General features: G+C 40.8%; 2 protein-coding genes across 4 annotated transcripts; one reads left to right on the top strand and one right to left on the bottom strand.

Moving 5' to 3' along the window:
* Positions 1-86: 86 nt before the first annotated feature.
* On the top strand, positions 87-13,213 carry bin1a (bridging integrator 1a). 3 transcript variants are annotated; one of them, XM_086051275.1, is made up of 19 exons: positions 92-520; positions 1,352-1,432; positions 1,554-1,608; positions 1,723-1,817; positions 2,467-2,562; positions 2,638-2,748; positions 2,854-2,946; positions 3,111-3,196; positions 3,592-3,667; positions 4,155-4,210; positions 4,461-4,505; positions 5,934-6,003; positions 6,079-6,201; positions 7,363-7,383; positions 9,381-9,737; positions 10,177-10,254; positions 10,383-10,457; positions 11,056-11,157; positions 11,248-13,213. In XM_086051275.1, the coding sequence occupies exons 1-19, from the start codon at positions 434-436 to the stop codon at positions 11,347-11,349; spliced, it is 1,809 nt and encodes a 602-aa protein (XP_085907401.1). In that variant the 5' UTR covers positions 92-433; the 3' UTR covers positions 11,350-13,213. The 3 variants fall into 3 exon arrangements, with proteins under 3 accessions (XP_085907403.1, XP_085907401.1, XP_085907402.1); XM_086051277.1 differs by lacking the exon at positions 9,381-9,737 and having other exon boundaries at positions 87-520; XM_086051276.1 differs by lacking the exon at positions 4,461-4,505 and having other exon boundaries at positions 93-520.
* Positions 13,214-15,030: 1,817 nt separating this feature from the next.
* LOC147136529 (indian hedgehog B protein-like) lies at positions 15,031-22,625 on the bottom strand. The gene is made up of 4 exons (XM_086051278.1): positions 21,786-22,625; positions 20,630-20,787; positions 20,310-20,413; positions 15,031-17,403 (listed from the first exon to the last, which is right to left on the bottom strand). The coding sequence occupies exons 1-4, from the start codon at positions 22,092-22,094 to the stop codon at positions 16,739-16,741; spliced, it is 1,236 nt and encodes a 411-aa protein (XP_085907404.1). The 5' UTR covers positions 22,095-22,625; the 3' UTR covers positions 15,031-16,738.
* Between the last annotated feature and the right edge of the window lie 522 nt (positions 22,626-23,147).

The raw sequence follows: 23,147 nt of genomic DNA, 5'->3' as shown, positions 1-23,147 counted from the left end.
ACACTTAGGCCTACTACGTTTCTGTATTTTTTTGTTGGCCGTGATGGTGATAGTTGGAGATCTGAGCATTTTAGAAATGTGAAAAGCGCTGCCGTAGGTTTGGACGGTCCGCGTGGATTGTACACGACTACACGTGTACGCGCAGCAGGCTACTCTGTGCCTTTAAGAGCATCTCTGTCAGCATCCTCCTCCCGTGTCGTGGACGCGCACGCTTAACAGCTCAAAAATTCGAGAATTACAGCCAGCCTGGCTTTGCATCATCCAACTGATACCACATCAGCTTCACGCGACACGCATCTTCCACGCTTGTATATCTCATCGGGACATTGATGCATTTTCCTACACGGTCACCCTAGCGGTCCAGCCGTTGTTTTTTTTTTTTTTGCTCTTATTTCCCACCAGTGCGCGTCCCCAGGCTGATCAACGCTAAAAGATGGCTGAGCTCAATTTGGGGAAGGGGTTGACTGCGGGGAAAGTGGCCAGCAATGTCCAGAAGAAGCTAACCAGAGCCCAAGAGAAGGTAAGAACTGCGGACTAAACGTGAGCAAATGTGGGAAATGGAGAGCTGCGAGGCCTGTAAAAGCAACGAGGCACCAAGTTGCGCATCCCCCCACCGAGGGGCAATGTCGCATCACGACAGCCTCACAGCTGGGAGCTGAGATGGTGCATTTGGGGCTCGGGTGCTGCACCCTTGTATATCCGTGCATTTTAGGCAATGTCATTGAGCGGAACGTTGAAGGAGAAGGAGTTGGGCCCACGCACGATCGCGTATGTGGCACTCATTCCAAAATCTTGACCATGCTTAAATGTTTTGTATACGTCCGACAGCCTCAAATCTGTCACATTTAATTAAAGCACAATGGCAGTACTAAGCTAAACTCTGCTTCGTGTACTATATGCATAGAGGCCTCGGCAATCGCATGTTAGGGATGCTATGAGTGTATGGCAGAGGGCGCTATATTAGTTAAGCCTATATGCACCATCCTTGCAGGCGGTGATCCTCGTGTGCGTCATATGTACACTCTTCGGCCATCAATATAGAATTTGGTACACCTGCAAGAGACGTTTCCCATGTTTTGGTTATCTTATTTAGCTCTATGTGTACATGGAAGTCTTGTCAAGGGATTTTCTTGTTTCATTATAAGAAACCGGTCTGCCTGTTATTCAAATCATCTCTATGACGTGAATGTCAAGTAATATAAACAGTTGACTTCTCATTGGTTTGCTAATTTTAACGTACATACTTCGGAATATTTATCATACACTTGTAAAGGTCACCACTGCAAACCATTATTGGTGACATAAAAATACCAATATTGACAGTGTTATTGCTTTTTATTGTGATTGGCAGGTTCTACAGAAGCTGGGAAAAGCAGATGAGACCAAAGATGTTGCTTTCGAGGAGGGAGTCATAAACTTCAACAAGCAATATGTGAGAGTCCAGCGAATGATATTATCAGAGCAACCGCAAACGGATTGTGTTATCTAATACGTGACTATCTGACTGTCTGTCACCTTATGCATGTGTCTTCTTAAATGTGTCATTTTTCCAGGCTGAAGGGAGCAAACTCCAGCGTGACCTTAGAGCATACCTGGAGGCTGTGAAAGGTGAGACGGACACCGATGATTATAAAATAGGATGCACATCGTACAACTATCTACCTGTTCCAGTTCAAATGTTTTTACGAATGTGCTCTGTGGTGTTTATGTGCTTCTTCACAGCCATGCACGAGTCCTCGAAGAACGTGCAGGCATGCCTGGCTGACATGTATGAGCCCGACTGGTATGGCAAGAATGAAGTCGATTCCATTGTGGAGGTCAGACATGTTATTATTATGTGTAATTATTGAGATGCGCGCATTTATTTGGCCACATTAGATAAAATGACATGATTTGTGAATTAATCATTTTATGGATCATATCAAATTATCCCTTCATATCCGAAAGGAGATTCTTATGTTTGTCTTGGGTTCTGTCCTATTCTTTATTTTATTGGTTCTTCGCTCTGCTTCTTTTTGCTAGTCTTATGCAAAGTTGTTGGCAAACGAGAGATGGGATTTTCAATTTTTTCCTGTGTGGATATTGCGCCATAGTTTCAGCAAAGCTCTAGAAGCTCAACGTAACATCGCAGTGTGAGGCTATGATGGTACGCACACGCACTGTGAGTCTGCACACGAATGCACGGCAGATGATTGACACCTCGTCGATCATATCTTCTGTCTCTGAGTGGTTGTTTTTTCCCGGGCGCGGTGGTCTATTTAAACTTAATTATACAAATTGGGGTCAGAGACATTTGCTTTTTCACAGATTATTTTATTAACATACTACTGTCGGGTCATACTGTCTGTTTTAACAAGTATGACAAAAAAGTGATAGTTATGAAAATTCCAAGCTTCATTTCAACACATTTCTTTCCAACTCCATAGTTGTTCTTTTTGATATTTACACGCTCATCCAATTTCCCAGGATTGCGATGTGCTGTGGACTGACTACCATCAAAAGTTGGTTGATCATGCTCTCATCTCCATGGATACTTATTTGGGACAGTTTCCTGATATTAAGGTTAGCCCCCATGTTAGCATAGACCTCTTTGATATGAATGACACAAACACTTACCTTTACTACATTGTTGCTCAGGCTCGTATTGCCAAGAGGGACAGAAAGTTGGTGGATTACGACAGTGCCAGACACAACTATGCCACCACACATAAGACCAAGAAAAAGGATGGCGGTATTAAAATCACCAAGGTGATGTGAATGCACACTACAGCGGTGGAAACTATCAGGATTCTATTTAAGATGAGTAGTCCATAAATGATACATGAACATACTCTACGTGTGTCTCCCTTTTAGCCGTCGTCTTTGTTGGAGAGGGCAACGCCTGGCTGGGCTCAAGGGATTCTGTCCGCACACAATGTTGCCCAGAGTAGCTTGTCCAGAAGCCAGGTACACCACACTGTTAATGATGGACGCAGAAATATCTTTCTTTAGGAGTGTGAACCTGTTTGTTTTCTATAGCAAGGAAACAGAGCAAAAATAAGGAATCAATCAAGTAGAAAAAATGCACATTACAATGCATTCAACTACACTTTGTGGGTTTTTTTTTTCAGGCAGAGGAGGAGTTGGAGAGAGCCCAGAAAGTGTTTGAGGAGATCAATATTGACTTACAAGAGGAGTTACCTTCACTCTGGAACAGGTTAATTGTTATTGTGCATACGTGTTTGAAATGTTTGTGGTGATCTTAAACTACCAACTCCATTACACATGGAAAGACATGAAATACTGTAAATATTCTCGGTCAAATTATCAAAGTGATGAACATGTAACGGTATAGATGAAAATACAGTTCATTTAAAAAAATATATATAATTTTGCTTGACTGACCTGACACCCAAGTGCATTTTTTGTATTATTTCGTGTGTGTGTCCACAAGATAAAGATGATGAGGGAACATCAGTGAACGGGTTGAATTAGTTTTGGTGTTGGTGAATGTTATCAAATATATGCTAGAAATTGATTTGCACTGAACAAACAAGTCTTCAAATGCCATGCATATCTGTCTCTTTCCCCTTCTTTCGCTTTGTTTTGCAGTCGTGTTGGTTTTTATGTCAGCACCTTCCAGAGTTTGGCCGGTTTTGAGGAAAAGTTTCACAAAGAAATTAGCCGGGTGGGTGTGATACAAGCATTTGTTGGAAACAAGAGAAACACAGAAGTATTGGGACACATCGCTTGATCAATTATTGAATTGGTTATTATACAAGCCTCCCTAGTGTCTTCCAAATGTTAATTCTTCATTGTAACAAGTGTCTGCTTCCAACTTTGAGAGAACGTTTTGGGAACACAAGGCCATACAGGGATGGTTGGATGAGTTTGGTGCGGAAGAAATTGTGAGCACTGACATCAACCCCATCTAATATATTTTCCTAACATCACAAATGTTCTTGATGAGTGAAAAAAATCTTTCAAATCCTTCAAAAAGTGTTCAAAGAAGAGTTGTAGAATGAATAGCCATGTGTTCCAATACTTTTGTCCAGTGTTGTGTCTATTGCTGACTCATCTTGAGATTGGTAAGCACCCCATGAATATAAGGGGCAACGTTTCTGCTTTGACAGGGCAGAGAATCTAATGCCTTCTGCTTTTCCCTCTTCCAACAGCTGGATCAGGATTTATATGATGTGTTGGAGAAACTCGAACAGACAGACACAAGCAGGTTAGTGAGCAAGTTTCTCACATGTCATTTTAAATTCAGCCATTTATCTCCTTCTGAACGACTCCTACTGACATTATACAAAGTAGTGTGACGGGATTATACGCGAAGTTCTTTTATCCAACTTTTTTTTTCTGGGAAGTTGAAGATGTATCTCTTTATTGAACTAAAGCAGAACATTTCAAACATGTTAGGATTACATGCAACAAATGACATTCATTAATCTGAAGCCACCCCTGAACCTCCATTGCAGAAAGACAGGTAACCGCAGCGCCTTATCGTCAGGAGCAAATAGGAGGTAATCAGCAAGGACCGTGGTGAACCACGGTGACGCAACTGTTGGTCTGTCTGTCCAAATGTCTGTATGTCAGTCAGTTTGCAGGTTTGAGAGCAAACACGGTGCTTGGTTGTGCAAGTGGGCTCACAGACACTGTCTGGAAAGAGCGTTGTGCGCTCAGAGCTGCAGATATGAAAGAGATGGGCAAAACATGTATGCTTTAATACTGCACCAGCTTGTTATGTAACAATTCCAACTCATCTGCAAGTGGTTAGAATCTCCTTCAAATTGTATCTTGCTGAGGATTATGAAGCGAATTTTTGAAAAGTGTGATCTTTATAATTTTATATGTGATATAGCTTAATCGTTAACAAACTGTTTCCCGGTTCAGAAATATGTGGTGAAAATTTCATTGGACTACAGAGATTGAATTCAAGAACTGTGTCGAAATGTCTGCCATTTACAAAGACTACAGCCAGAATTTCATAATCAAAGTTGTTGGAACATATAGTGGATATAAAAAGTCTACACACCCCTGTTCAAATGCCAGCATTTATAAAGATGAGCCCAAGATCAATCATATCAAAACTTTTTCTATAATCAATGTGGCCTATAACCTGTCCAAGTCAATTGATTTTTTTAAAAATCTTTTTGAGCAGGGAAGTAAAAAAACGGATGTGGTTGCACAACTCTTACAACCGATGTTACAGTCTTCAGAATTGACCTCATTACATTCAAACTCGTGTTAAGTAGGACTAAGCACACACCTGCCACCATTTAAAGTGTCTCTAAGGGACCCCAAATAAAGTTCAGATGTTCGAGTTGGTTTTCCCTGACATTTCTTTCTTTCTTTCGAGCAAAAGCCTGAAGGCTGTGTACTAACACTCGCTGCTATTTCGAACCGTTCATAATTCTGCCCACCTTGTCTAAATCCCCATTTGCAGCTCTTGTAAACCAAAACGTGTCACATTTGGATGGACAAATAAACCCAAATATGCCACTTCACAACTGTTTTCACTCCAGGATCTGCATTCCGCTGAGTGTGCTTCAATTAGATGAATAAAACAACCCAGTATTTCGAAACAGCTCTTATATGGGATCTCATTAGATTGCACTGGTGTACCTAACATTGTAAACAATGTGTTTATGGCCCTCTCTTTAAATATCTTCAGTTCTGAGGCTTCTGTCAGCTGCTACAGTATGTTCTCTCTAATGATGCCACTACTACTGCTCTCTTGCGAGGATTCACTGAGGCACAGTCACAGCCTGCTTGCATGGGATGCAAGAGGGACACGGAAGGAAAGGATGGAGGCTCACTTTTCTTGCATGACAACTCTGCATGAATTGCAACTTTTCTGTAACGCCTTTCTTCGCTACCCTCTTCCGTTATTTGCACTCATTCCGGGTAATCCAGATTCTTTTTCCACCTTCTATTTCTCACTGACCCAGTGGCATCGATGAGTCCAACCATACTCTCAAGCCAGGAGGACCGCCGCCAATTCCAAAATCCCCATCCAAGGTAGATGCTTATCTCTTGTTTCCCACTGTATTGAAAATGTATCCAATGTTTGAATCGTTCACGTCTTTGCTCCAGCTCAGACCAGCAGTGCCTCCTCCACCCAAGGTGACCCCATCCAAAGAGATGAAAACGGAAAATATCATCAACCTGTTTGATTCTGCAGCTACTCCTGATATTAGTGTCACCTCCCCTACAGAGGTTTGTGCGCATAACTGGTGTTCACAAAACAGTGGAATAGTCTTTTAACTTTTTTTTCCCTCTCTCTCTAGCCTGTTATTTTCCTGTCTTCTTTTTTTCTCTCCCTTTCATGAACTTTTTCAATTGTGCAAATGTGGTCAGGAAGCCAGTGTTTCTGTTCTTGTGAACAGTTTGAAAGTACTGTAGTCAGCAGTCTATGAAACATGGACCTGGGCGCCTTCAATGAAACAACAAAAGCCTTCACGGGCTCACAGACGGAAGACTAAGTGCATGGATATGTAGCTCCTAACTCACCTTATTATATCAATGAGATGCCAGTTTTCTCAAGAGATTTTTTTTCCACATTTCACAAAGTCAGGATTATGATACCACATTACCACATTGTGATGATCATGTGCTTGTGCAGGGCAAAAATGTGGGTGTGTTGTCATAGTTTGAGGTGTTGCTGGCTTTACTTTTTAAAAATATAAACCTGGTGGTGGCATTGTGGTTTATAGCTGTGTGCTTCGATGGCCTGTATTCTATTTTAGTTATGATGGCGGACCATAGCGCATTTGTCTTCGAAAGTCTTCTATAGTTCCAAACGTGCAGAGCAAATGAGTTTTCATAGGACAGAGAAATGAGTTTTCCTTTATGTCTGTACTGCTGAGACTAACACTCCCATTGTATGAAGTTTTCCTTTGGTGCTGCTGCTTGTCTGTATTTAATTATCTGGATGAATGGCATGCTGCCTGTTTTATAACTGAGACATTTCTCACAATGTAGCGTTCTTTTTTTACTGGCCCAACCATCGGGAACATCTCAGTCTTTACAGAGATGATCATGCACTGTTTGAATTGTTTTCAGAGCTGTATTGATTGATCAACATGGTTCTGTAATTAACAGGGAGCCATAGAAATATTCTGTGCATTGACCACTAGGGGTATTCTATTCTACCGGTTAAAATAATTTACTATAGATGCTGACATCTATGCAATGTGACTGTGAGCTGACAGTGTAACATATATATAGATTTCTGTACAGCAAAATCTAACACTTGATTCCTTGAGGATTTGCACAATTTGATCTATTTTGCTTTAAACCAAAATATTTAACCAGCAGGCCGAAAAACACAACTTTGTAAAGTACTTCTTCTGATACTCTTACCTCTTTCCCTCGCAGCCAGCAAACTGGGACTCCTGGGTAAGATAAACAACCCCCATTATTAATTTACTATATCACAACAAATCTCTATAATCATCGCCATTATTTACATACCATTGTGTAAATGTTAACCATTGTGTCATGTCGCCATTATATAAGCATCGCTCTCTGCGAGACTTCTTGAATGGCTGCTTTGTGTTTCTAAACGCATTACTCCATAAATGTTACATGTGTCCCGAATCTCTTTGTGCATTGTTCTCATGTCTGCAATGTTTGATGTCCTACCTCTAACAAATGTTTACATAGCACAAAATCAACTTGGAAATAAGCTTCAGTCAATTCCTTTTCAAAAATGTATGCTATATTTAAATTGAATGGTTCCAGAATATATTTTCCACACATTTTTAAACTATAAATGAACTAATTTAATCAGTACAAATGTTTGAAACCGAATTGACCTCCATTTTTTTTAGTTGATTCACGTGTCCCTGTATGTTACACTGACAGAACACGTGTCCTCAACATGCCGTGTAACACACAGGGAACAAATGACTGAAGTTGCTCATCTTTACTTCAGTCTTTATCTTTAGTGAAGGCTTCTGCAGGAGTATATAAAAAAAAAACTGGGCAACTTCACGAAGCCTTGCTTGCACAGTGGCATCCGTGAACTAACCTTTCCGTTCATCACTGTAAGAGAGCTGTGTCTCCAAGACAAGAGAGTTATTTGCTGCAATTACAGCTTGAGGCAAACAGCAATACTTCAGAATGCAATGACACTTCTTCTCTTACAAAGATAACCACCCAACCCTCCCTCTGCCTTGTGACCATTGCTCTGTGATTAGAAGCCATGCTTGCCAACTCAACACAGAAGAACTCACATCGATCTTCTGATGGAAATGGCTTCCTTTATCCCTTCTACAGCCATCCCTCTTCAACTTATTTTTTTAACGTACGATTCTTTTTTAATCAAGCCTTCCCAGTGAAGGTTTAGTATTGTTTACCTCAAATCGCCTTAAGTTCCTTAGTACAATGTTGATGTTGATGATGATGTTGATATGTTGCACCAAAGTAATATTTTTTCCTCACTTCCCAAGTGCTCAACTAAATTTGACCTCTTAAAACTATCTATGATTTTGCAACTGTTAGCTTTGTTATTAAACAGATGCTGTAATTACTCGACACTTCACTTTTGGGGAAATGCAGTATTTAAGCCACAGTCAAGGTAATGCTAGAATCCATAACCTTTTGCAATATTTGGTAATATATTTTGACATTTGTGATTCACACAGTGTGGTAGTTGGTTACTTTATAGTGGTATGTGGAAAAAAATAATGATACATTGGATTAAACTTTTTTTTCCTTTCAAGTTTGTTAAGTACAATTCACTTGTAATGAACTATTTGCAGTTATTATATATTTTTTAGAACTATTTGTTTTCAAGCAAGTATTTAAGTACAATTGTATGTAAGTTACATACGGAAATTAATTTTCAAAAATTGAATCGTTATAGAAATACATTTTCATTTTACCAAACTAAAGCAGTGATTATGTTTAAACTGTGCATGTTACAGTGGCTTACACTAATGAAAATGTTATAATAATATAGTTATAATTAAAACATACCTTTTAGGGCTAAGACCTCTGCCTATTATGCTACGTTGTCTTTTTAATGCCTGTTATTATGCTGGCATTTGAAGAGCTAAAAATTTAGCTTATTTTAAAAAGAAGAACCACTTTATCTACACTGATGAAAACTTGTTTGATCAGTTAAATGGCATCCCTGAAAGTGAAATATGTCATCAAATGAGCCAAAAGTGTGATTTTCCCCATCCAATCCCAATTATGGTCCATAATAGTGTAGTAACAACCCCAAGCCCTGGAAATCTGTCTTTGAAATTCTGAATAGTTAGCTATAGCTTCCCTCAAAACGTATTTAATTGTCCCTCGTGATTTTCCCCAATAATTTCCCAAATCAGTCATGAGGTAAACCATGTCTTATGAACTCTGACCCCTTGAAACCTAACCCTGCCCCTCAGCCAGAGGACGGCGGTGCCCAAGAAGAGCCCACCAAGAAGCACTATGACCCTGTGGTGGCTGCTGCGGAGGCCTGGGGCGATGACGATACGCCGCCTGCCCGCTATGACCCGATAGCCGCTGCCACAGAGGGCTGGGGGGACGACGGTACCCAAGTAGCTCACTATGATACGAATGAGGATTGGGGGGACGATGAAACCCAGCAGGCTTATGATGAATCCGTGGCCGAAGCCCAGGAGGGTCCGGTCGAGAACGACAGCCAGCCAGACGCTGAGGACGCTGCAAGTCCTGTTGAGGCTTCAGTTGACGCATGTGAAGAAGAAGCTCCTCTTAATGCTGCTGCTCATGAAGAGGATCAGGTAACCAAGAAGATGCATCTGGATGAAAAGGGTGGATGCATCAGCTTTTAAGGAGATTTGAACTATGAGATGCTGACTTGATAAAGAAAATAGATTGTGATTTAAGAGTCTGAAAGAAGGAGACTTCTTATGTTGGAAGTGATGCATCTTGACCAACAGAATGGATGCATCATTTTTTTTTTCTCTCAGGTCAAGTTGTGGAGCCTAGAGATGATTTCAGTCCACGTAATTAATACTAGTAACGGCAGAGAACTAGTTACTGCAGTTTAGACGTACCGAAGGAGAATATGCATTGATTCAACTGTACTGCCTGTGTTGTCCTAGCGCTGCTTTTGTTGTTGTCTGTCTTGTAGAGTGTCAACCTCACACCCTCTCAATTCTTTTTAAATCATGTACAGTGTCTGCCTCAACTTTTCTAATGGTGTATTTTTGGCCTCAGGGTGAGTCTGAAACAACTCCCGAAGCAGCTCCTGAAGCAGAAGCAGCGGAAGCAGCAGAAGAAACATCAACAAACGATGTGAGTACAAGCAGAAACATTTCCAAGGGATTTTAATCAGTGAAAATGTGATGTGTTGATCATTCTCATGGGACTTTGTTTTCTTCTTTTGATAAATGAATTAAGTTATGTTATGTTTTCTTATCTAGATACCTGCAGCAAATGAAGAACCCACAGAAGAAAAGGCAGAGTCACCTGACATGCCCCAAGGTTTCCTGTTTAAGGTAACACCTGACCCTGAATGAGAGCATTTAATGTTTTTTTGCAATCTCGGAAAAAAAATAAAAAAAATCGCAGAACATTAAAAAATATTTTTGAAAAAATGAAAATCAGAAAATATGCTTTGAATGTAGTTTTAAATTGTAACACCACCAACCACCACTAGATAGTGGACATGGCATAGTGGCAGCAGATTTAGAATGATATGCACGACATAGTACCTCAGTAATATTAAAATTTTGAGTGAGTTGATTTTTGTGAACAAAAAATGCACAAAATTAGTTCTTGCATTTAATGTTAGTTTGCTGTTAAGCAGTTTTGTGCCATCCTTGAATGGTGATTTTATTTATTTTTTATACAAGAGAGCCCTTTGCAGTTGGAGGGGTATGTGTGTGTGTGAAAAACGACATATATCAAGACTGAGCATGTATTTTGCACAGATACTTGTATTTTGTCCATATCTAAAATAGCATTTTTGTCATATATCTCCTTAAGTGCCCCCAAGTAGCACTGATGAAAATTTGTGGCCACCGCCAGCATTTAAATTGCCCACCCCTACCCTCACCCCTATTCATTTTCTGTTTCTACCGATGTGTGGTAAAGGTCCAAGTGATGCATGATTATGCCGCAAATGACACGGATGAACTTGAAATGAAGGCAGGAGACGTGGTGCTTGTCATAACCTTTGACAATCCAGATGAACAGGTACATGCACACCCGTTCTCACATGCTTGCATCATAAAGATAATCTGTTAAGTAATGTATGGCTTTCTTTGTGTGTGGGTGTGTGTTTAGGATGATGGCTGGCTGATGGGAATAAAAGAGGATGAGTGGAAGCAGAAAAAGGAAAATGGCACCAAAGGAGTATTCCCTGAAAACTTCACCCAGAGGCTGTAAAAGTTTCATTGACATGCCAACTTTTTTCCTTCACCCCTTTTCCGCTATCATCCCCACTCTGATTCTTGCCCTGTCTAATTACTTGGACTTTGACCACAGACGCAGTACTGAAATTGCAGTTCCACTGCTGAGGAGTTGGAATTCCTGCAAAAGTGAAATGACAGCCATTCCAAGGGGCCAAACATTCGACTAGAGTGCGATCGTTGACTGGACCGATAAGGGAAACTTAACCTCATCCAGGAAAAATGCAGAAGTGGCTCCCTCTGTAATGGCTTACCATAACTCACTCATTACATTTCACTCTAAATCATCGCTAAACTCTCCAACTCATGATTGCTTAACAGAGAACACGCCCTCATTTTGTTTACAAAACAAATCTCTGGTTTGGTCTGTTTTGGTCACATGTAGCAAGTGATTTCTAAATATTCAGGTAGGGTGAGCTGTTAAGATCAGCTGTCAAGGATTCTAACATTTGCTGTTTACCGATGAGAAATCAGTGTAATAAGTCTTGGGCAGCTGTAACAATCGTGACATCTTAAATCCTTGTTCCCACTAAACATGGGCCGCTGGTTGTTGTATTGGTTTTTTTTTTCATGGTGATAAAAGTGGTTTAACAGTGTTGTTAGGCAAGTTATTATGCATTTAGCTATCAATGCAACAGTCAACAAAGTCAGGCTTGCCTAAAAGCTTTCCAGCAAACTGCACCAATGAGAAGCTGCTATTGGTACTATAATAGTTAGGCAGATCTAATCACACTCAAATCAAACATATTCGAACTGAGCCAGCTTCATTCACTTTTAAAAGGCGTGATGACATCAGCTCCTCCGACTTTCATCGAGACGACTTTGCTAACAAATGCAAATGTTTCCAAATATGCACCAGAGCTACTTGTTTTATTTTTGTATGCTGCCAAGCAATGATGACATATATCGCGGTCACCATATTTGCCAATTGAGGATGCTACAGAGTGTTTTCTACTTATGTCAGGTTCTCCGCTCTTACATAGTCCAAACACATTCACAGACTCGACATAGATTCACATTTGTTATTAACGTATTAAAGTGAGAGTGAGGTGTGTGTATGTGTGTTTTGGAACCGAAGCTCTTTCTTTATTGGCTAATGTCACGGGACAAACCCCTTATAGGAGTGTGTCCATTTGACAGAAAGCTTTTCAGACAGGACAAACATATTTGCGCTGGCTGGTATTACAGGATCCAGATGTAATTGTGCATTTGTTGTGTATAAGTGTAATTTTGCCAAGTGATGACAGCTACATATTCTATAATGACATTCATATGTGTATGTGAGTTAATGTGAGCATGCTGACTTCCCATGTGCTGTTGTGTGAAAACCTTTCATTAAGACAATTCTACTGGCATTACTTTTGAAGTACTGTATGTTTTCCCAGCAAAGGTTTTGTTTATGGGTTTATTTATTTATTTATTTTTATAAGGGGGCCTTTGAGCAGATTTATATTACATATTTACATACAACCCTTTTCCCTTGTGGTTTTCCATCAAATTTGCCTCAAAATGTTGCCAGTGTATTGTGGTCCAAAGAGATTCAATTGTGATTATATGGAGTCAAGACATATAGAGACAGATTTTTTTTTTAATCATTGCTCAGTGATTTGACCATGTGAGGTATGCCTCACTTTCCTCGTATAACTTTACACTTTTGAGAACCATGGCTCCACAGCTGTTTATGTTTTTTTTTTTTCAATTTAGTTTTGATCATTTCGGTTCTCTATTTGTCTTGAAGCAAGGCTCCTGTGATTACTTATGGGATAAAACATCTTAAAATCTGAAAATATCTTCCTTACCTATCCGACCAATATTAAAAAAAGAACTTCAAACCACCATCAGCTTTGACTGAATGTGTTTTATTTGGAGAAAGCTTTTATTTTGAGGTTTGGATTGACACCCCCTGCTGGTTGCTTCAAGATATATAATACTGTACTGCAATAGATGCAATGATCGTTGCCACCAGCAGGGTGTACTTTGCCTAAAAGTACAGAATGTATGAGAAGAAGAAGAAAACACAATCTGAATTGCTGTCCGTGGTACTGAAACCAACTATCAGCCCACCCTGACACCACCTCATACTAACTCAGGTTCACCTGCAGGCTCACCTGCTTATTTCTTAACGCGTTGTGCTTTAAGTGTCAAGGCATTCTATTAACAGGCATATTACCTGTGTTGTGTTGTGTGTTGCATGACGTTATTCATAGTGATTTTTTCCCCATGTTTTACCTCTTGACCTCATGTTGCTTGTAAAGAAAACACATTTTTGTTTGTAATTAAAAAAAAACTTTATGTTAAAAAATGAATGCACAACATTGCCCCATAAAATACATTTACATTAATATTCTTAAAAATAGATCTTTAAATAAATTCTCAGAAAATAGCTTAATATACATATTTGACAAATATTTGCGTATCGGTACACAGTATGCCATCGTGCCACAGAGTTTCTTCATAATAGCAATCTCCATGAAGCATTTGCATTGAAAGCTAGTGAGAAAACCATCAGGAAATGTAAATTATTGCAAATTTGGAATGTATACATGTTCGCTGGAAATGTGGTTTGAAATCTATGGATTGAAAAGTTCATGCAAAGGAAAGTCATCAAATACAAGAAACTACAGAAGAAAATAACTTCTACGGAGTATAATGCATAAACAGCTCGAGTTATACAGTAGTTTAATACAGCCTGAGTCAAGTGGTAGATACTACTGACAGAAAACTGAGACTTACAGGAATGAACATGTAGCACAATGATTTTTTTAAACAATACGGCTGATACAAACCAGATATAAAGAAGATGCATTAATGAATCATAATTATTGTGAAAGCAGATCATCAACACATTTTAGTAACTTTCTTGCATCAGTGCCAGATTATTCCCTCATCTTGGACAGCCAGAATTCCTCATAAAGTTACAAACATTAGCCTGCACCATCCCAGTGCTACACCAATATCAACCAATGCTTTGTAGGGCCGAGTAACCTGGCACATATATATTTTTAATAAGGTTACAAGGTACTTTAACCAAAATGGCTGACAGGATGATTCATCAAACCCAGAGGGGGAGAACAAATAAAAACTGAATTGTGTCAATATCCCTGACGCAACCACCTTTTAATGTGGTGTTCCAGGAACAAAACTTGCATTGTCATGTATGATAAAACTGGAAATAAAATTGAAGAAGTTCAGACACAGTGACTTCTTCTTCTGGATAGGATCAATTATAGGTACTCCAAAATTATCTTTAAAGTTATTTAAAAAACTTTTAGTGGCATGTGAACAGTCCATCCTTCATTGAAAGTAATATTTGGATTTGTCATTAGAATCACAGATCATAGAAGCATCGGAGCACCCCATGGTCATGCGCTCAATCCCCTGTGGTTTCCATTGAATATGACAGTCTGGACCTGCACTATCACATTTGTAGATGATGCAATAGTTGTGCCACAACACATGATACAATAAATGAGCATTCAACTGTGACACCATTTTGAAAATAAAATTCAACTTTGATAGGTTCAGCGTTTGAACAGTCCAAGTTCTTTTGGGCGTCTACTTGGCCAGAACATTAATGCCTGGTCATCGGAAAGTCAAGCCGTACTTGACATTACGTCATCGTTTGGTGCACCAGATGCAAAAGGAGTGACAGTAAACCCATGCTGCCAGAAATTATATTATATCTTCAAATGAATCAAGAACATGTTATATGTGACTACCTGCATTAGATGAATTAATCTGGTCAAACATTTGAACATCTTGCGCTCTGGAGAAACTGAATATCATACGACTTTTTAAAAATAAACATTTTTGAAGTCAAAACATATTACTCTGTTTTCTTTGCAGCTAAGACATATTCACGATAAATTCACACGTAGTCAAAAATAGCCAATTAATTTTGAACCGTAAACAGTTTTTTGTTAATTGTTATTTGTCAAAAAATACATCAGACAACAAGGGAAAGTGATGAATCAGTGAACTGAGTAAACTTGACGTGTAATTACTTTCATTTCATTTTCAAATTGCTGAGATTTACACAGACCTTCCTCCCCACACTGTTTGTCTCTTTCTTCCATCACCTCAAATTCATTTTTGCCTTAACTTTCTCTTCAATGTCTGTAGTTCTAACAATCTCTCCCAAACTTTAAAGTGTGACATAGTACAGTTACTCAGTACAGTACTATGTCTCACTTTGAAGACTAAAACAGTAGAAATGAATGATGAACCTTATTGTTGACTGGTCTGTTCTCAAAGCGCAAAAATATCACATCACAGTCTTTTTGAATGTTAAGGTGCTCTAAGGTAAAACTGAATGGCAGGCAGAATTCAAAAAGGGGAGATTCTTACTACGTATGCAATAAGGTATTGGCATTAATAGCATAGGATTTTGGAGTGCGTCTGTTGAAATTTTTTTTTGTCCACTCATCCACAACAACAATTTGAGATCAACGGTCACAGATGCTGAGAGAGGGCCTGGTTGCCAATTTGTGTTGTATTTTATCCCCAAAGTCTCTGATGGGGTTGAGAACTATGAAGTTCTTCCACATCAAACTCATTCAATCATGCCTTCAGCCCTTTACAGACCCACTGAGGCACAGTCATGCTAGACCACAATTGTACTGCTATACACAATTATTATTTAGTTGCTCAAGATGTGTCACAACACTTATCCATATGGTATGTGTCAGTATTGTGGGTGATAACCAAGTGCTTACTAATTTGCGGTTTATTGGCCAGGGACGGCTCCAGGATTTTGTTCTCTCCCGGGGCTAAAGGGGGGCTTGACCAATGTATAGGAGGGCCGAGAAAATAATTTCATTTTAGAATATCACATGAAATGTCGGAGGCTTAACTGGGGCAATAGCCCCCCTTGTGTAGCGCCATCCCTGCTGGCACACCTTAATCGCAATAGCGTAATGAAAGTGCACTCTAAAAACAGTTGGGTTAAAAATAACAGAGATTGGGTCAAAAATGGACTAATCCACTAATTGGGTTAATTTGAGCCTCCTTTTTGTATTGTTTTGTACAAAACTACCCATTTTTGGAGTTGGTTTCTGCAAAAACAACCCAGAAAGTTGGGTCAAATTGACCCAAGTAGTGGATTGGTCCATTTTTGACCCAAATTTGTGTTATTTTTAACCCAACTGTTTTTAGAGTATAAAATTACCAAATGCACATATGCAAAAACAAATATGCAAGCCCAATTCATTTTCTCTATTTGTGTCTTACAGCATATAGAGACAAGTGGAGTGAATAAAACAACATCTATGGTATAAACCACTATTTTTTTTTTAATTTATTTTGCTGGAAAGCTGTTTCTGTGGTGTTCTTAAATATAAGGTGACGTCAATATATTCTTTCTTCTGTCAGAGTCCTCGCTCAGTTCCCAAAGGGTGGAAGTATTTGGGGCCCAGTAGCATTCCCCCAACCCTTTGTAGAAGCCAGGGATACCAGTGCACTCCATCAGTTTGTTGTTCTGCAGGACCCATGACGGTACGGACAAAACGCAGTGGGGCTAGAACCCAGTGGGCCAAATGATGATTGTCCACAGCAGCGTAGCAGGATGCCAAAACGTTGTTCACTACTATAGACCCGTGCTGGGTCAGTGGGGCATACAACCCAGTGCTCCGCCTCTCCTCTACAAAAGTCACAACAGCTTGAGTTGCCTCCGTTCCTTGCGTGGTCAGTATACACTGACCCGGCTTCACCTCACTGGCAAAAGTTGTCCTCACGCCATCTTTGCTGAGTCCGCCCACACAGTCAGTGACAAAGATGAGATGCGCCGCCGTGAGCGTTATATTAAGTCCAGTGTTGGTTCCGATGAGGGTGAAGATCTTTGTGACATTAGTCTGGAGATCCAAAAAGGATAGTACTGGACTGTAGACAAGCGAACCACGGCCGTCAGTTGTCGAGGAAGCCAAAACACGGTCACCGGGATGAAGGTCGCGCATCTGTTTGGTGACTCCACCCTCAAGGGTAACTTGAGCATCGCCTGGGAAACAACCGCCAGTTTTGGCTGCGACAGAATGTTCTGAAAAATTGAGACGGGAGAAAATCAAGATGCGGATTTGATCATATGAATGCGTTTTTTGCTGTAAACATGACAAAAATAAAATACAACCTTCTCAAAGGAGCCACACTTGAACTTCCACATATGGTAAAGCAGACTCTCAGTACTCCATAAATCAAGTTAGACTTTGACACTGACTAAAGGCCAATATTATCTCAGTGGATTAGCCATAGACTGTTTATAACGTCTTCAACGTCTTTTTAGTCAGCATTCTTGCACACGTACAAGATAACGTCTTCTTCAACATTTCCAACTGCACAAGACATCACGAGGCCTGTGCTGGTTCAAATTTGCTGGTTGCATTTCTGTGATTCATTCATATATAAAATAGTAAAGATTAGTTGAGATGCTTAAATATCACTGAAGTTAGTCTAATAAACTAACATAAATGTCAAGTCTCACAAGAAGACAGAAGATACTACATTGTTTTATTAGTGAGACTCGATTCAAGGATAACCAAAATGAATGAGGCAACGCCATTGAAGTTTCTTTTTTTTTCTGTTTTCAAGTGACTTGTGAAAGCTTTCATAGATGGTAAAAGGGGGTTTACTTCCTTGTGGCTGAGTACTTGTGAATAAGGTGGCTCTTTAAGACGCAGTGAGACGAGGTGGCAAGAGGAGGTAGTCAGCGAGAGGTAATGGATAACCAGCTGATTGTATCTAAGCATGGCCTGGGGTCAAATAGGCAGGAAAGTACGTTCGGAAAAAAAAAGCAAGTGAAAGGTGAGCACAGCCGAGGCAGAAAAATATAGAACAGAATAGAAATCAACTTTTTTTACATCATTTTCTGGAATCATATCAAATCAGTTTGCTTGACTGATTTGAAGTGAATCCACACGCATATTTGATTTATGCATGTGGGTGTCTTAAGTGTGTCTTAAGGCAGGCAAATATTTGTCAAAGGTGTGTATGAGGCTTGCAGAAAAGGAGGTCTGCAACCAGGAGGTGATAAGGCTCAGATAAGAGATCTGAGAGAAACCTACCGAGGGAAAAGCAACAGCAAAACAAAGAGAGAGTTAATCATCTCACAGCCTACTAACCTCAATGGACTGCTAGAATGTAGCTTGGCATCAAATAACTGGTGGTACCAGACATGGGCCTCTAAAATGTCTTAACAGTTAGAAAAGCTTGCAATGGAATGTGTTCAACTATTGTTAGCTCTCAAGCCCCTGGATGATTTGCGTTTCATGAAGGGACTTGCTTCAAATATACAATCAGTATCTTATCTGTTCTCTGATTATTTTGTAAGTGCTCCGCTTCTAAATAATACACAACTATCAAACCAGAACACAGCGTAGTACCTGCAATGCAATTCATTTGCAGTGACAAAAATGACAAGTGCGAGGTGGGGAGACCTGGACTGATCACAACCGTAGAAACCGAAAACCTTTAGAGTTAAACCCTAACCCTGAATCATTTTTTTTGTACACATTGAAAAGAAATTAAGAATGCCCCATTAACGTAACATGCTGTGCGTGTTTTTGGATTGTGGGAGGAAGCCAACGTACCCACAGAGAACCCACCCAACATGCAGACCCCCTTGCAGCAAGGCCTCTCCTGACACAGATGAAAGGCAGCAGTGCTATTCTACAGTACCAACTGCTTGTGAATCAGACATGATTAAAAACCCATACAGTTGTATTTTTACAGTGGACCCCCACATATTCCCAGTTTGGATGTTGCCAATTCACGTATGCATGGATTTACTTTTGGAACTTATCCTCCATTGTTTGCAGAAAAAGGCTCACCAATTTGTGATTTCCTAAAACAGGGAAAAAATACTGTCTAAAGTTATGTATGATATTGTAATGTAGCAGCTCTTGTATTGAGACTACTACTGGTTATTGTCAGCCGTAAACGTGACAAATAAAAAACCCTCATCAAACGACAGTAGTTGTCCGCTCAACAAACTTAACCCTGAGTCACTCATCCAATCGCAAATCTAAAAGCAGCAGTGTCAAATTTATGATTGACACTCAGCTGGAGTGGACAGACAAAATGGCAGCGCCCGTGTCGGCTTTGGTTCATAATTGTTTCGCCAAATTAGGACTAAATGTGGCATGAAAACCAGGTAAATCTGTTACAACAGCGTAAACCACCAGCTCATGTTGTCACTGTGTGGATCCGGCAGTTTCGGGTCAGTAAACACGGAAGCGTTAACCATCGTAGAACCGGAAGCCTACGATGCTCAGCCAACATTGATGTTACTGCTTTGCTGTGCAGTCCAATGTTCAATCTTTTACACCATTCCGCACTGCTACTGCAATTCTTCATCACCATCATGAACATTATCATCATAATAGCTGGCATGTATATACACATACAGCACATTATATGGGAGGATATATGCTTAGGAGTAAGCTGTTTATGTAGCGTATGTGTAGTGTGTTTGTAAGTGTTTGAAATGCCATTAAAGTGGTTTGGGATCATCATTTGTGGCATATTCATAGTTTAAACTATTTATATAGGCAATTGCAATCACTTTGAGGGGAGTGTCAATTATTCACGGAAATTAGCTATTTGCAGACACTATATACTGATTTGACTATCAATGAAGCTAAGCAATTTATTATCGAAATCAATAGTGCCATTGTTTGGACCTAACAAACCAACAGAGAAAGTTTTGAGAATATTACTGCAAAAAATACTGCATGTAACATTTTAATAGACTAACGTTACAAAAATGGATCTGTTTTGGCGCAGGACTATCAAGGACTCGTGCGATTCATGCTGCTTTGATTGGCTCCCAATAAGCCACATAGCCAGACAGAGACACACACACACACATCCATACACACACTGAAACGCACACTTTTTAAATCGGATCTGCAGTTGGACACAATCAACCGCAATAGTTGGCTTGCTTACCTGACTTGACGCTACAATGAATATGGGCTTTGGACTCATAGTAGACCCAGTCAAATCCAGCTTCAACAGCAAGCCGAGCCAACATGGCATACTTGTTTCTGTCTCTGTGAATATGAACATAACCACATTAATGTGGCTCTCTTCATCAAGCATCTATTAACGGAACACCTTTATTACTAGATATAGGCCTACTCATTAAAAATTGCCCGTACATGAAAAACTACTTCCAATAAGAGGAATTTGCTTACATTAAAATCCCAAACACAATCCCGAGACTTGAGCTGTTAATACACATGGTAATTGTCTGCTGCAGTGCCCACCTGTCTGAGGTGGTGATGTCAACAGCACGTCCCTCGTAGTGCAGCGAGTCCTCCGAGTGATGGCCATCCTCATCCCATCCCTCTGTTACTCTCAGCTTCACACCAGGCCACATGTTCATCACAGATATGGCCAAGGAGTTCAACTTGTCTTTACAGCGCTGCGAGTAGGTGGACACAGGAGATTAGGAAAGTCATTCAAAACAGTGCAAAGTTGCGCTTATAAATTGTGTGGCAAGGCAGTAGCAGTCATATGGGCCTAATGCAAACCAAAAAGTGAATTACTTGACAAAGCAGTATCTGCTAAACCTTTAGCAAGTGTAAAAAAGCAATTTGACAGCACCGGTCCAGTGAAAAACTGTACCCATAAACGTACAATGTTTTTTTTTTGTTGTTTTTTTTTGCATGTATGCATGCAAAGATCACAATAGCTGTCGTAAAAAGTGTAAATTGTGATGGACATAGAGCTGAAACAAAGTGGCATGCACACATGCAAAAGAAAAGTACAAAATAAATATTTGTTACACAAGATCAACATTGAGAAATTCTCTTTCCAGAAAAAACAAAATCACAATTACAGGCACATATAGACGCATAAAAAATAGTAATTGGACTCTTCACATGCCAACATGTTTGTCTATTCACTTAAGTGTATGTATATTTATGTGCCCATCCTTGTAATGAACAACTGACCAAATTCAAGCACAGAGGCAAGGCAAGAACTACCACTATGCCTAAAGTTTTACTGCCCCTACAAAATGTCATGACAAGGAATTGTTTTTGTGTACATGTGGCGTAAACATTTAAAGTAGTACGTGTCAGAAATGCTGTTCATCATTCACTTACAATCCCAGCTGCGTTACTCCAGAACCAAAGTTCCGGAGGTGAAGCTATGAATCAATGAAATCAATCATTTTGGTTTAAATATTTAACTGACAGCAAACATGTAGCACATAGTTTGATGCGACTGTGAGGTTTGCTCGTTTTGAAGTGATTCATAGACACGGTGATTCATAGACACGGTTAACCATACAGGACCTAAATCACTTGCATGGGACAAATGCGCGTCTCCCTCCGCACATGAGCACTGCAAAGTGTTTCCAGCTCTCCTCCTCCTCCTCCTCCTCCTCTTCCTCCTCCTCCACATCTTCTTTCTCACCTGGGTCATGAGCCTGTCCGCTCCCGTGTCCTCTTCATCCTTGAAGATGATATCAATGTTGTAGTTGGGTGTCAGCTCCTTGAATCGCTCCGAGTTGCGCGTAATTTTCCCCTCGGGCCGCCCGCTCGCCCCCAGGGTTTTCTCGGCCACATTCGGGCTGAACTGCTTGTAGGCCAGCGGGATGAGCTTCTTCGGAAGCCGCCTCTTGCCGTACCCCCTCCCCGGTCCACAGCCCTCCGAGGCAGGTGCGAGGAGGAGGAGAACCATGGCGCACAGAGAGGCGGTCAGAAGGAGGAAGGGGATCCGCATCGCCCCGGGAGGAGGGAGGACTCTCCCGAGGGAGAAATGTGTCTTCAGTACGTCTCCGGTTCACCTGTCGAGTCCATGGTCCGGGACAGCCGCAGTCAGTTTGTCCCAAAAATCTCTCTACTCCAGCGGGCACCTCTGCATCACGGCACCGATAAATTCCCACTTGAATGGGAAAGTTCGCTGGCTCTGCCTTGGAGAAACAGCTGCTTGTGCGCAGGCTGTAAAGTCCGTGGATTTAAACAAACAGGTTCAAAGTCGATGAGGTGGGTGAGAGAGAACGGGAGAGGGAGAGAGAGATAGAAAGAGAGAGAACAGCAGCAACTGCGCGTCCACGTTTTTAATGTGGTGCTCTCTCTGTCGCTTCTTTTGCTCCGTGAAAAATGTCACAACATCCCCCGTGGGTTGTGAGGTTTTTGATGCTCCCAGCGAGAGGACTGCGCGCAACAGGCTGCAGCTTTCCACTTGAATCCACTCCACTTGAGTGATCCACGACGAGCTGTTGCCATTTCAGACCGCACCCTGCCAGTCCTGCCCTCCTCTCCCTCTCTTCTTCATCTGTCCCCGCTTTGCCACCCACCCCGCCCCTCGACGTGGGCACAGTGCGCACGGGAGAATCCTGTCCACACGCACGCACTTATAGACGCATGCACGCACACTGCACTGGCAGGCATGCAACAAACATCAGCTTTGTCCTTCAATGCCGCCACTTATCACTGTCAGCTTTGTCTTTGTGATTTTTGTGCCCTTGTTATGGTCTGTCACCAATTGATTCCCCGGAGGAACAGCACGGTGTGCTAGTGGTAAGCACGTCCGCTTCACAGTTCCCAGGTCCCGAGTTTGAATCTTGGTGCATATTTGAGGTCGTCCCTGTGCTTGAGTTTCAAAATGTTCGGCTCATTGGGCATTCGAAATTGTCCATAAATGCAAATGTGAGTGGGACTGGTTGTTTGTCTATACCTGAGTTTTGCCCGTCAGCTATCCGCTTCAGCTCACACGTGACCCTGATGAGGAGTTGCACTATAAAATGGATGGACAGATTTCCCTGGAGTACAC

The sequence above is a fragment of the Filicampus tigris genome, chromosome 14 (genome assembly GCF_054856515.1).
Source record: "Filicampus tigris isolate MCC_2025a chromosome 14, RoL_Ftig_1.0, whole genome shotgun sequence".
NCBI lineage: Eukaryota > Metazoa > Chordata > Actinopteri > Syngnathiformes > Syngnathidae > Filicampus > Filicampus tigris.
This window is presented reverse-complemented; position numbering and strand designations above follow the sequence as displayed.

Coding starts and splice junctions, on each gene's coding strand:
- bin1a (XM_086051275.1), top strand. CDS start 434: ATGGCTGAGCTCAATTTGGGGAAGGGGTTGACTGCGGGGAAAGTGGCC. Junction 1,818..2,466: donor AAGTCGATTCCATTGTGGAG/GTCAGACATGTT, acceptor CCAATTTCCCAG/GATTGCGATGTGCTGTGGAC. Junction 2,563..2,637: donor GACAGTTTCCTGATATTAAG/GTTAGCCCCCAT, acceptor ATTGTTGCTCAG/GCTCGTATTGCCAAGAGGGA.
- LOC147136529 (XM_086051278.1), bottom strand. CDS start 22,094: ATGCGGATCCCCTTCCTCCTTCTGACCGCCTCTCTGTGCGCCATGGTT. Junction 20,788..21,785: donor CGGACAGGCTCATGACCCAG/GTGAGAAAGAAG, acceptor ACCTACTCGCAG/CGCTGTAAAGACAAGTTGAA. Junction 17,404..20,309: donor TCATTGTAGCGTCAAGTCAG/GTAAGCAAGCCA, acceptor TCAATTTTTCAG/AACATTCTGTCGCAGCCAAA.